Here is a 12,823-nt window from a genome sequence, read left to right as displayed (position 1 = left end):
AGGTTAAGTCCTTGAGATGACTTAGAGCAGAAGAGTTGAGAAGTCTTGGCAGCAATGGGTAGATTAGATGACAAGTCTCTAGAGATGTTCCTGGCTAAAGTCATGATCTGCCTTTTGGCAATTAATCAATTAGAACGACATCTCTCGGCGGATTATAGAAGACAGCTACAGAGTAAAAAAGTCCACTGTGAGGATGTCTGCTTCGCAAATTGCCTCACATTCAAAATGTGACAAAGCACTTCAAATGTAATGTCCGTCATACATGTGTGAGGTCCCATCAATGAAATTCTGTGTGCAGTGTATGATTCCCTAGTCTGAGCAGAATCTAGTAAATTTCTTTTACCGGTACTTGTTATTCTCCGTGCACACATGCACCAAGTAGATTCATCAAGAGAGTATCTTCCTAATATTCTGAGAGAAGTTTTTCCAGTCCGATCCATTGAAGATATACTGTACAGTACTGATCTGGGAAAAATTGCGCGGTGCTTTGGCCTCCGAAATGCTCATAAGAGCACACAGAAATTAAAAAAATGAGCCCTGAAAAATCCTCATGCTCTGCAATGTTCAAGCTTCTCTAATGTAGATTTAGGGAGTACTGGAGGTTCTATAAAGTAGCCCCCCCCCCAAATAAAAACATGACTGATCACGTTAAACTTACCTACGTGTTACCTGCTGTAATGTGTTAATTCATGTATTCAGCCATACATAGTACATCGGCCCTATATTATAACAACCTTGTCCTGAATGGAATGTCGCCATCTTGTGGGGAATGTCTTTTGTGTTTCGCGCACGCCTGCTGCACACTTGATGCATTTTGGGCATGTCCACGATAGCCTGTACATGTGATGTGTCTTGCTGACTGCCTCGTGCACCTGAAGAAAATGACCGAAAGAGCCAGTGATGTGTGTCTTCCGCGGCCCATGCATGGCAAGTAAAGATATTCACCAAACTTCCAGTTGTACTTAATTGAACGATTGATTGTATCTTTATCGGTAAATGCAAAGGTTTGTGGAGCTACATTAAGAGCGGATGCTAGACAGTTGACCCAGGAGAAGAAAGAACTTGAAGCCCACATTGAACAGCTAGTCAGAGAGAAGACTAGGCAACAAGAAAGACTGAATTCTATGAGAGATGGCAAAAATATTGAATTCAAGGTAAGTGAGATTTGTAGCAAGTATGTAATACTTTGAAAGTGTGCCCCCCCCCCTAGCCCAACTAGTTCATACCCCAATAAAGAATTGATACTATGAGAGATAGCAAACATTAAATTTTTCACCCAAGCTCTGCTAGGCAGACAGTTTTGTTTCCTACATGTTGAAGAAACTGGTTCTGGTACTGAAAGTATATTGTTTGAAGTACATTTTCTGAAGCTGATAGTAAGATTAGATATATTAGGAGCACCATTTATGAAAAAGCATCAAATACAGCTAAATCTATTTTAGCAAACACCTGTACAGGAAAACTACCTATCTGTAAAGACCACAAGTTTTTGTTTTCCTTGTATGGTATTCCTCATTATACATATAGCGAATAGGCTATAGTGCGAGATTTTGCATAAGGTGAAAGAAAGATGCTCTATTCAGCAAGTTAGCCCAGTTTAATAGAGTGTCTCTTCTCTCACCGAACACGAAATGTTGCATCATTGCACGAAAAGCATATTCGCTATTTATGTTGTACCATGCCTCGGAATTTAGTGAAAATACAAACAATAGTAGTTTTTCTTAAGTAAATCTATGGTAATAAGAAAGAAAATTTTGAAAGCGAAAGGAAAATCCTTTCAAACGCACATCTTATCTGCAGCATCAATGCGCATTTCATTTCAGCCAGTAAGCCATACACGTATCGCATGCACATTTACTAAGCGCATTACGTTGAATCATAAAAAAAACACAAAACATTTATTTTTCCAGGAGTTGCAGGTGAAGTATGAGCGTGAGATGGAATCCCTTCAAAAGAAGGTTAGATGGTACTCCGAAAATCAAGAACTCTTGGACAGGGATGCAGCGGCTCTAAAGGAGAAAGATGATCAAATAGCAGAACTGAAAGAACAACTTAAGAGTGGTCCTAACAAGGTAGAAAACAATTTCTTCATTCTACACATACATGTACTCTTCTATATCATAGCTATTGTTTTGTGGTATTTTGAAAAAAGAATTCAGTGCCACATTTCCATTCAATTTCAGATTCATTCATTTATTGATGTATCTTCAAAAAAGACCCATAGAAAATTTACCGTCCTCTGGTAATACATGCATTAAGATACAATATTAATGTGAAAGTACATTGAATTATGTAATGAATTATATTATATTATAAAATCTTCATCTAGTAAAATCATTTGTTAAATCCTATTACCAATATTCATTGAATCTAGATCAGAGTTTAGTTATTTATGTCTTATTTTAATATCTTATTTTGATCAACTATTGTGTATTATTTGTATCGATCATTTTTGTAAATTGTACGCAATGCAGCCGTAAAGCTGCTATGTGCAATGTTTTTTATACCGAAATAAAAAATAAGTAATTAAATATCAACATTTGAGACATATAAGACGTTGAAAGAAATATGAATAAAAATGAACGTTACATGCTGTCATTTCCAATTCAAGCCTTTTATCAATTGTGTAAAAGGTATAAGGGCTGGGAGACACTGATTGAAATATCTGTTGTGACATTGTTATTTACCATTCAGACAGGATAGGTTTGGGAAAGCCATTTGATATGGTAAGCACAATTATTATTATTTTTTCTTGATATTACACCATTAGGTGAATTTAAAGGTTTTAGGTTGTACACATGATGTGATATTTTAAAGTATACATCCTTATTACCCCACAGCCAAACAGTAAGAGTATTGAGGCCCAAAGGAGAGCCAAAGAAAGAGCAGCTGATGCTAAGAAGATACAAGATCTTGAAAGACAGGTATGTGACATCATTCCAGATTATATATTGAAAAGTTTTCCAGCATAGGTGGTTTTCCTAAAGGTGCTCTTTTAGTAACAGGATTCAAAATCAAAATCCAGCTGGTGATTTAATTATATTTGTAATCTTTATGTCAGGCAGGAAAGGTATAGCTTCATAAGTCAAGTAGTCAGTTTTTCATCAAGATGTCTATGATGTAGGGGTAAGGGCACTGCCATAGTATTTAGAATTTTTCTGTCTGGCCTGGTCTCCTTATCAGGCACACCGCTGAACTTGGCCACACATAAACTATTGGGGGCTCTGAGACACAATATGTCTCAAACCTTGCTTGTTTGTTGCAATTTTAGATTGCTGATGACTTCAATTTGATCTATGAAGTTAAGTTATTTTTTATTACAGACTGAGAATTGATACAATATACATGTGCCTCTCATTCCACACAGTTTAAGTCATCACATGCTTGTTATTATTTGTATGTGAACAGGTCCGAGAAATGAACGACATCATCAGAAGGCGACACCCAAACTCACTGCCTGCCCTCATCTACGCTGCTGCCTCCACCTCATCTCCACTCCCAGCCGAGGGCAAAGGTCAAAAGTCAACTGAAGGTCAACCAAGGTCAATAACCTTTCTGGAGGACAAGGTCAAGAGGTTGGAGAAGGAATTGGAAGGGAAAGAGGAGGACAACAAGAGAGGTCTTCGAGTTGTTGAACAAAAGTACAATGCCATGAAGGTATGAGATAATCACATTCCATTTTGTCCACTCCCTGGAGATCAATCCAACAAGGATTTTCTCACTTTCTTCATAGGTGTATACTACATTTTGCTTTTGCATCCTATCTGGTTCCCTTCTAACACCTTGGTAGATAGTGGCAACATTTGGGAATCAATCATATGACCCTCTGGCGGGTATTCTGAAGTCAGGTTTCACTTAGACCATGGTCTACCTCTGTGCTAAAATTATGGAAAGCCAAACATGTCAAAATTTTCCTTACATTGCATGTTTCTTATGCTTACTGTGCTCTTTCCTAACTCGTGAATGGTGAAGAAAGTTATCCTGTTTACCTGTCCGAAACAGTTGAGAATGGTTTTAGCGAAAAATGAGCTGATACATTTATATTATATTGTTAGAGATTTATGCAACTATTGGCCGTCCATAAACCACAACTTTAAACCAGAGTTTAAATTTAACCTGACTTCAGATTACTGGCCTCTGAATTCAAGAGAAGAGTTGGAACAACTACGCTGTGATGCTTCCACAATGAAGATTGTACTGCATCAAGTTTGTGTTTTTCAATGTAAATGTAACATTGCTTCTGGAGTTTGGTGCAAGTTGTCACTCGACACTAGTTTTGGATTGAAATAAAAAGTACTGTCACATTTGAATGGTGATTACAAGATCATTAAAACAAGGAAATTTACTTCCTGCAGTTACTTTAAGTCACCCTGGACAGTAACTTGTGATTTTCCTGGATATATTTGCTTGTGAACAAAGCTTAGTTCTGTAAACACAAATAATTTTTTTTTTTCCTTATCAACCCCCTCCCCCTCAAAAGCCCCCCCCCACCCCCCAAAAAAATCTCTATACATTCAACCGTTGCAGAGATGCCAACCCTCCCGATTTCATCGGGAGGCTCCCGAAAATTCATCCCAACTCCCGCCCTTACGATTACCATCCTTATCCTCCCGAAATTATGATTTTTTTGCATTGATCAAAATCATCAAATTGGATTGGAAGGACATGTATCGTCTGCTAACTTTAGCATGTATAACTCCATTACGTTCGCTGCTACTTAATTCTGTGTGAAAGGTAGACAAATAAGGAGCAGCGAAAAGCTGGTGCATGTGATATGCCCAACGGGAATCCACTGTGCACCAGGCCGGTAGGCCCGGCTAGCTTCGCGAGGCGTGTGCGCTCGCGGCCACTGGATTTGTCGAGTCGTGCGGTGGAATATCAGTGTGTGATTTCGGCGTATTGATGGGTTGATATTGACTCGAAATGGCGAAAAGAAGACCAAGAAATTGTCTCAGAAGTATAAGACTGAATACAGTCTCCAGAACCTGTGTGTTCGGAAAGAGGAATTTACCATGCATTTTGCGCAATTTGCAGCGTGGACATTTCAGTTTAGCAGGGAGGTCGTGATGATAATTCGGAAGCACAAACGTTCGGGAGCAAACGGCATAGGCCTACGGACATTGCGAAGACAAGATCTTCGAGCTCCACTAGTACCCTGTTGTCTTTATTTCAGTTTTTTTCACCAAGCAAGGGACCAGCGCTGAGCTTTTCTTTACTGGATTTTAATATAGTGGAACACAACCTGCCTATAGCCGATAGTGATAATTCCTCATTATTGTTGTTGAACAGGTACTTCATTTGTCCCTTCATTTTTTTTACATGTGAAAATGCATTTTTGACATGTTTGATATTTTTTATGTTAAAAAAGTGGGAACAATGTTTATTTCAAAACCTGTGAAATGCCCCAAAATAAGGGTCAGATTGCACCAGAAAACATTTAGAAACCCAGAGCTTCCAGGGCCCTAAGCCTAAGGCGGGCCCTGGACCCCGGCCGCAAGGGTCGAGCGCTACGCGCACATAATTTGGTGGCGGTTGCAAATCCTCCCTAATTCTTATTTCCAAAAGTTGGCATCTCTGCATTTTGATAAGATAGGTGCGAAGTTGGCATCCTAAGATTGTACTTTTTCTTGTGCTTTTAATACTCAAACATTTGCAGAAGAAATAGATTTGTTTACTTCCTTTGATCGCTGCAAGTCAGAATTCACATCATCTTCTTGATTTTTTTTTGGCAGTGATAAGAGTCTAACAGTAATTGAAATATATCTTAATTTTTGTGAATCAGGTGCGATATGAAGACAGGATCAACTCTTTAGAGTCACAAGTAGAGCAAATTGAGACTGGTAGGCAATCCCAGACCCGTCCCCACACCAGTGTGACAGCACTGCAGAAGGAGCTGGATGGCATCAGAGAAAGGAACAAGAGCCAGCTCCTGGAGCTGGAGAAGGAAAACAAGGAGCTGAAGAGAAGGTTGTCCAAGGCAGTGTCATCAGGAATGAGTGGAGGAGATGGGAATGGAAAAGATGGACGAATAGGAAGAGGATTGGGAGAGAAGGATCTCCAAGGAAAGCTCTCTCAGCTGGCTTTGTAAGTCTTTCTCTATTTTAAAAGATTTTTTGACAATTATGAATTCATGATATTGAATTGTTGAACAACAGCAGTGATGAGAAATGTAGAGAGCTTAAAGGTAAAATACAGTAGTTGCAGCAAACAATTATTTCATGAGAAAGTCTTTTAACTGAAGGTTCATAGTCAAAATATTATAATACATCTAGATCTTGTCCATTAATGTAAACTTATCTTTGTAAAATCATGAGATCTTAGCTCAAAATCGACAATTCTGATGATCACCAACATAGAAAAGGATATATGTGGAACAGTTCAATAATATTGCTTCCAAAAACACCTGAAATTTGATGGAATTACGTGCTTATTTTGCTCATTTCTCAGCAATTACGCATTTTCTTCCAGGGCTATTTGGCGCATATTTTTTATTTATACATACAAACACTTTGGTGGTAATTTCATTGGATTCTGTTCGAACTCATTTTGAGATCTTTACTTCAACTGGTATTTATCTTTAAGCTATTTGAATATTTTATTTTTGATTTCCCTTTGACCCTTTTCTTTCATCGCAAACAGAGAGCTTGGCGCTAAAGACAAGGAGCTTGAGTTACTAAAAGCTACAGTCGACAGATTGATGGAAGAACGATTCCATGCTATGAATGCAACAGAGAGTGGTAAAGGTATGTCATAATAAAACTGTAAGTAATAGGAAAAATAGGAAAATAGAAAGTGCTTATGTATTCGTTTTCACTTGCAAACAAACAACAATGCAGCTATTTGGAATTTGCATTCAGCTGAAATGATTACAAATTATGAATAAGAACCTGAATGTGTATGTTGATGCTGCACTAGTTCAGTACTGCACACCCATTATTGTCATTGGAACTAAGACAAAAGGAATAGAGAATTTGATCCTTTTTTCCTTCAGTCTTAATTAAAGAAAAATTACTAAGGGTTTGAAATATACATGTATTCCCCATGATGTGTATTAAATACAAAAGAAAAATTCTCAGGAAATCTGAGAACAGAAACAAACATTTCATATTGCCACCAAGGAAGATAATCTCTAATTTAAGTTGCCACCAAGGAAGATAATCTCTAATTTAAGTTGCCACCAAGGAAGATAATCTCTAATTTAAGTTGCCACCAAGGAAGATAATCTCTAATTTAAGTTCAAAGGTCATAGAGTTACTCATACATACATGTAAAAAGGACATGTTGCGATAAATGAAGAATTGGTTGAAATATCATATTCAAATTTTACTCATGTATAAATGTGGGAGGGATAATAATCTGATCTGATTTTGGGGTCACATGGCATGGAGGTCATGGCTCAACCCAATAGCCTATATAATAAATAAACAAATGAGGAAATTGGTTCATGAATGCATTTGAAAATGATGAGTTGATAATTTTAGGAGTTCTGTTTGCAATGTATTTCAGTTCTAAAGTTCTTCAGTTCTGAAGACATAATTTTGTACGATATATTGCATATTTCACTAATATGTCTGGAAATATCTCATTCATGCAGCAAATAAACAACTGTTAAAAAAAGAAATAAGTGAATAATATCGTTATTTATATAGTGATTTTTACATGAGTTTCAAAGCGCTAATAGGGAACAACGTCAAATTTGGCTCGTTTGCATTCATAAGGAACAATAATCTATCTAGTCAATATGTGAGTATCTTCATGCAGATAATATTTCAACACAATTTACCCTTCAATAATTAAACAGTATTTACAAGTTAGATTTCATTGCTTTTAGGTAAAACTAAGAAGTTAAAGAGACAAGGAGGTAAATCAGAGGTGGTGGAGGAATCGACCAAGCCGTACATTCCAGAAAACTTCACTGGGTCTCACATATCAGATGTTCTGATGGAGAATGAGAGACTTAAACATCAGGTAGGAAATTCCTTGCATCAATTCCCAAGATTTCCATGATAAGGAACACAAATTTGCAGACTGTTAGAAGAACATAGGATCTCCCAGAGAAACCCACAAGTTCTCAGGTTCCCAAAAATTTAATTTCCCAAAAATTTAATTTCCTCAAAATATGATAAATGAAAAGTAAAGCAAATTCTAATTTTGCCAATCGATGCATCAATAAAGTATATAATGACCAAACCTGTTTACAGTGTTTAGCTATTGTTTGTCAAGCTTAGTCTGCATGCTGCTGTAGTGTGTGTGTATAATATGAAAAGTTTTTTTTTAAGATTTGGTAACATCTAAACAGCCAATCAAAATTAAGGATTCTTTGAGAGTTACCATCGGATAGCAAAGTTACCAGAATAGTGATGGTTTATGCAACAGGGCGCAGGAGAAAATAAAAACAGATGTAGATTCATGTACAGTCTTTTCCTTTTAACATTTTCCATTTAACCCCACCTCCCCCATTCTGTGCCATGTTCAAGCTGGATGATGTATCCTTAGAGATGGAGCAGCAGAGGGTCCGCCTCCATGCCGCGCTGGCCGAAGCGGAGGGCGCCACCAGACAGGCAAGGGAGAGAGCTACGGAAGAGATGTCATCGTTGAGATCGCATCATCAGATGGAGATTGAGAGGATGAAAGCCGAGAGAGCAATGATGGTGGGAGATTCCAAGATGGCGAGGTTGAATAGTCAGGTGGAAACACATCAGGTTAGTGGCCTCCATCAAGAGCATTGCTTTTTAGATATATCAACCTTCCATTAGTCAAGCAATTGTCTAAATCAAAGCAATTCTCCAGACCAGAATATGCAAACATGTGTTATTTACATTTAAAGTCGGATTTTTCCTATTAAGTCAAACAAGTTTCTTTGGTTCTGGTAGATTTCACTCAGGCAGATTCACATGTAGTTAAAAAAACTATTATACTATTTTGTGCTTGTTATTTATATATATATATATATATATATATTATTTGACATAGCTATTATAAATATCTATAATGATAAACATATACTGCATATAGCCCTATCTATGTAGAAGTTTCTATTCTGAAGTGCAAATAAGAAAAAAGAATAAAAGGATGAGAGACAAATATATCAAACACATGACTTGTTGCTTGTTTGCATGTAAAGTCACACATGCTCTTATATGGAACTTTGTCTGAATGATGATTTAATGGAAGAGATTTTCCCATTTAAAGAATATTGGCCCAGTTTGTTTCAATTATTGCACGTAGTATATTGATTATGCCAGTTTGATGGTGTTGGTCATAGTATGAAAAGGTTGGTCATTTCATGGAAAAGCTCACCTGAGAGTATTGCTGTAATGTGACGGTCTCTTTCAAATTAGACAGCAGCATGGTACTACCGTGCTTTGGCAAAAGGAATTAAGTTACAAAAGTATCATTTGTTGTAAATGAGCAATGTGTGTTCGTCATTTACATAGGTGTCGATGCAATTTAACAGCATATTTTCTTCAATATCTTTCCATAGAACGATCATTTCTTCCCCAAATTGTGCCTGAACGTGCAACACACAAAGGGTGTTTCAGAAACAACAATAACTCAAATTTGACTGATGTGTCACTTGCTTCCTTTTGCCAAAGTTTGGCAGAATACTTGGTATCAGAAAGATGCACCCATTAATGTCCCCCCAACACTCCCTTCTCCTCACCCCCCCCTCTTCCATACCCCACAGGTGATGGTAAGAGAGCTACAGGACCAGCTGAGCGAGGCTCGTCTGGAGATAGATCGTCTCCAGGCCTCCAGGGTGAGGGAGCGTGTGATGGAGACGCAGGTGGATCAACTGAGGATGGAGCTACGTGAGGCTAAGGAGAACCACACACCTGTGAGTGAAAATCTTAAATTCTTTCTTTCGTAAGTGGGGAAGGGACTCTCAAACTCTGTATAAAGATGGATGGGTTTGATGGAGATGAATGCAAATGATTTAATGTACATGTAAATTTCACAGCTTCTGCAATACGGAAAAACAGGAAAAAATATTTGGAATTGGGAACGCAGAATTTCACTGAAAAATTCACGCCAATCAGTTTGAATTACGAAAATCTATCAGTGTCATAACTTTTTTCTACATGAAATTTGCATAATGTCCTATGTAAACGAAGGTGAACACCTCAGGTTGTCAAGAAATCAATGAATTTCAAACATTTTGAGCATTCATGCATTTTAGATGTCGACGTTGCTGGCCGTTCATAGTTGTGATTGATCGGATCAATCGCAACTCTTCGTAAGACGGGCCCCTGCTGAATTTCATGTTCGCAGTGTTTAGCATGTGTTTGCCAAGCATTATCTGCATATCATATTGCTGTGCATTTTGGTACAGAAACTAAAATTCTTTGATGATTTTTATTTTTTTACAATTGCATCTAATGGAGATGTCTCTGACAAACATGGGACTTTTGTCAAGAACATCATAGAACACAAAATTTGGAAAATCATGGACATTGGATCAATTGTGTAACTGTATAATCAATCTCTTTTCTCTCTCATACCTTCTTTCTTTCCTCTCTCCTTTTCCACCCCTCAATTCATCTTATCTTTTTTATGTACTTATCTTACAGGAGATGAAGCATTTTGAAGCACTGCAAGCCAAGATAGTAGCATTGGAAAGCAGGTACTTTCATATTGTGATTTGATTTGTGTTTGTTTGTCATTGATGATGATTATTTCTCTCCATTCATTGACAAAAGCAGATTCACAGGTATGGTTTACTTGTCAGTCATAAAAATACACATCCTCCAAATGACTTGCATTAGAAAAAAATAAGAAAAAAATGAATAAAGACACCCATTACTAACCATGAGGTTAAGGATAATACATGAAATAAATAAAATTGAATTGAATTGAACATGCATATGAAAGAATATATTTAACAATTAATTTGTTGTATTGAGCACATCACATCATGAACTTCACATGTATATGCAATGAAGCAAATGATTTAAGAAAGAATACTTGTTATTTTTGTCTTTGATACTCCAAGAGCAAGATAATGCAAAGCATGATCATAGATCAAGTTGAAATGAGTGCAATAATGAGGCTGCAGTGTGTTCCAGTTCATGAAAAAGAAAAGAAAGAGTGATATTAGATGATTTTATGATCAGGGTCCCGTAACACAAAGATTAGCAATTGATCATATGCTTGATTTTCACGATTAATTGTACATTGTAGTCAATGCAATCAATCATAGAAAAGTATTTAACGGTCATTGCTAAGCTTTGTGTTACGGGCCCCCTGGATGATAGTAGAGATGTTGCTATGATGTACAAGTGCTATATGAAAGCAGATTATCATTATGATTATTTTCTACATATCCATAAACGACAAGAAGATTACTAGTATGTCATACATAATCTGTGTCTTTCCCAGACATATCCAACGTGACAAAGACCTACAACTCTTGGTGGAGAGAGCTACTCACAGTGCTACTTCAGAGAAGGACCAGGAGATCTTGACTCTCAAAGGGCTTGTTGCGTCCAAGAACATGGAGATTCAGAGGTTCCGAGTTGAGCTGGAGGCCATCCTAGAGGTTCTTAGAGAGCTTCAAAGACAAGGTGTAGTTCTTCCGTTAGACAGCCAGTCAGTCCACTCTATGTTATGACACATGTAGGGTAATCCTTAGGTTTAGGGTCTAGCCAGAGTCTATCTCAGAGGCATGGTCACACCGCCCGAGCGTTGTTGGAGTGGTAGGGAAAGAGGGCAGAATTTCGCTCACAAATTGGGGAAAAAATTGAAAACATAAATCGAAAATGGTGAACGGTAGCGAGCGGTGATGCTCTTTTCTCTCTGCTCCACTGCCGCTCCAACAACGCTTGGGCGGTGTGACCATGCCTTTAGATGTTCTTAGAGAGCTTCAAAGGCAAGGTTTAGATTTTTTACGTTAGACAGCCAGTCAGTCCACTCTAAGTTATGACACATGTAGGACTATCTGCTGGTTGAGAGTTGGCACACCTCAAGAACTTCAAAGATATGATGTAGTTCTTCCGTTAGACAGCCAGTCAGTCCACTCTATGCTATGACATATGTAGGGCAATCCAGTGTTTCAGGGAGGCCATCGTAGAATTTCTTAGAGAACTTAGAAGACCAAGTGTCATTCTGCTGTTAGATATCCTGTCAGTCCACTTCATGATATGACACTTGAATGGTTATCTAGAGGTACAGGGAGGAGATGTACAGTAGGCCATTGGAGAGATTCTTAAAAAGCTTTAAAGACAGGGATTTGTTCTGCCATTGGACAGCCAGTCAGTCCACTCTATGACATGACACATGTATGGCAAACTTGAAGTTTAGAGGGGCCATGAGCAAAATGAATTTTCAGTAGCATTAATCAATTTTGAAGGATTTTTTATGGAAATAAACAAAAATTTTGGGAAATTAAGTTAGCACAGAAAAGGCTACCAATTTCACATGAATTTTGTGAAACTCCAACCAGACCTATTCAAGAAACTTAAAGAAACTTTATACAATTGGGCCAAGGTGTAGTTAATTGTTACCTGGCATGAATATTAAAATCTTGAAACGCTTGCGCAGTGGGATACAGCTGGGCGAAAACAGGGCACTAATGATCACATTTAGTGCCTTGATAACTTTGCAGAGTGGATATCACTTGCAGGTGCTCAGTAAATTACATTATTTTTGTTAATAATAATAATGATAGTCAGTTTTTTGCGCATAACACATAACGAATATGTATCCATGTGCTTCTGAATATAAAGGAAAGAAAGAGATGTGTAGGTGAGTTCATTTTGTTGAGGCTAGGTACGATTTAAATAAGTGGGTTTCAAGGGCTGTTTTTTTAATTTATCAACTGAAT

The 12,823-nt window shown here is 37.6% G+C and overlaps 1 protein-coding gene across 1 annotated transcript in view; it reads left to right on the top strand.

Moving 5' to 3' along the window:
• The window catches only part of LOC121413898 (centrosomal protein of 162 kDa-like), a 30,743-nt gene extending 19,085 nt beyond the window's left edge, over positions 1-11,658 (top strand). Inside the window, exons 20-30 of the mRNA XM_041606884.1 lie at positions 1,005-1,154; positions 1,911-2,072; positions 2,841-2,924; positions 3,409-3,657; positions 5,783-6,084; positions 6,640-6,743; positions 7,832-7,968; positions 8,478-8,702; positions 9,689-9,838; positions 10,572-10,624; positions 11,380-11,658. Of these exons, the coding sequence (XP_041462818.1) occupies positions 1,005-1,154; positions 1,911-2,072; positions 2,841-2,924; positions 3,409-3,657; positions 5,783-6,084; positions 6,640-6,743; positions 7,832-7,968; positions 8,478-8,702; positions 9,689-9,838; positions 10,572-10,624; positions 11,380-11,611 (1,848 nt within the window). The 3' untranslated portion in view covers positions 11,612-11,658. The remainder of the gene's footprint in view (positions 1-1,004; positions 1,155-1,910; positions 2,073-2,840; positions 2,925-3,408; positions 3,658-5,782; positions 6,085-6,639; positions 6,744-7,831; positions 7,969-8,477; positions 8,703-9,688; positions 9,839-10,571; positions 10,625-11,379) is intronic.
• Positions 11,659-12,823: the final 1,165 nt, after the last annotated feature.

The sequence above is a fragment of the Lytechinus variegatus genome, chromosome 4 (assembly GCF_018143015.1).
Source record: "Lytechinus variegatus isolate NC3 chromosome 4, Lvar_3.0, whole genome shotgun sequence".
NCBI lineage: Eukaryota > Metazoa > Echinodermata > Echinoidea > Temnopleuroida > Toxopneustidae > Lytechinus > Lytechinus variegatus.
The sequence above is the reverse complement of the archived record's forward strand: the minus strand, read 5'-3'. Positions and strand labels throughout refer to the sequence as shown.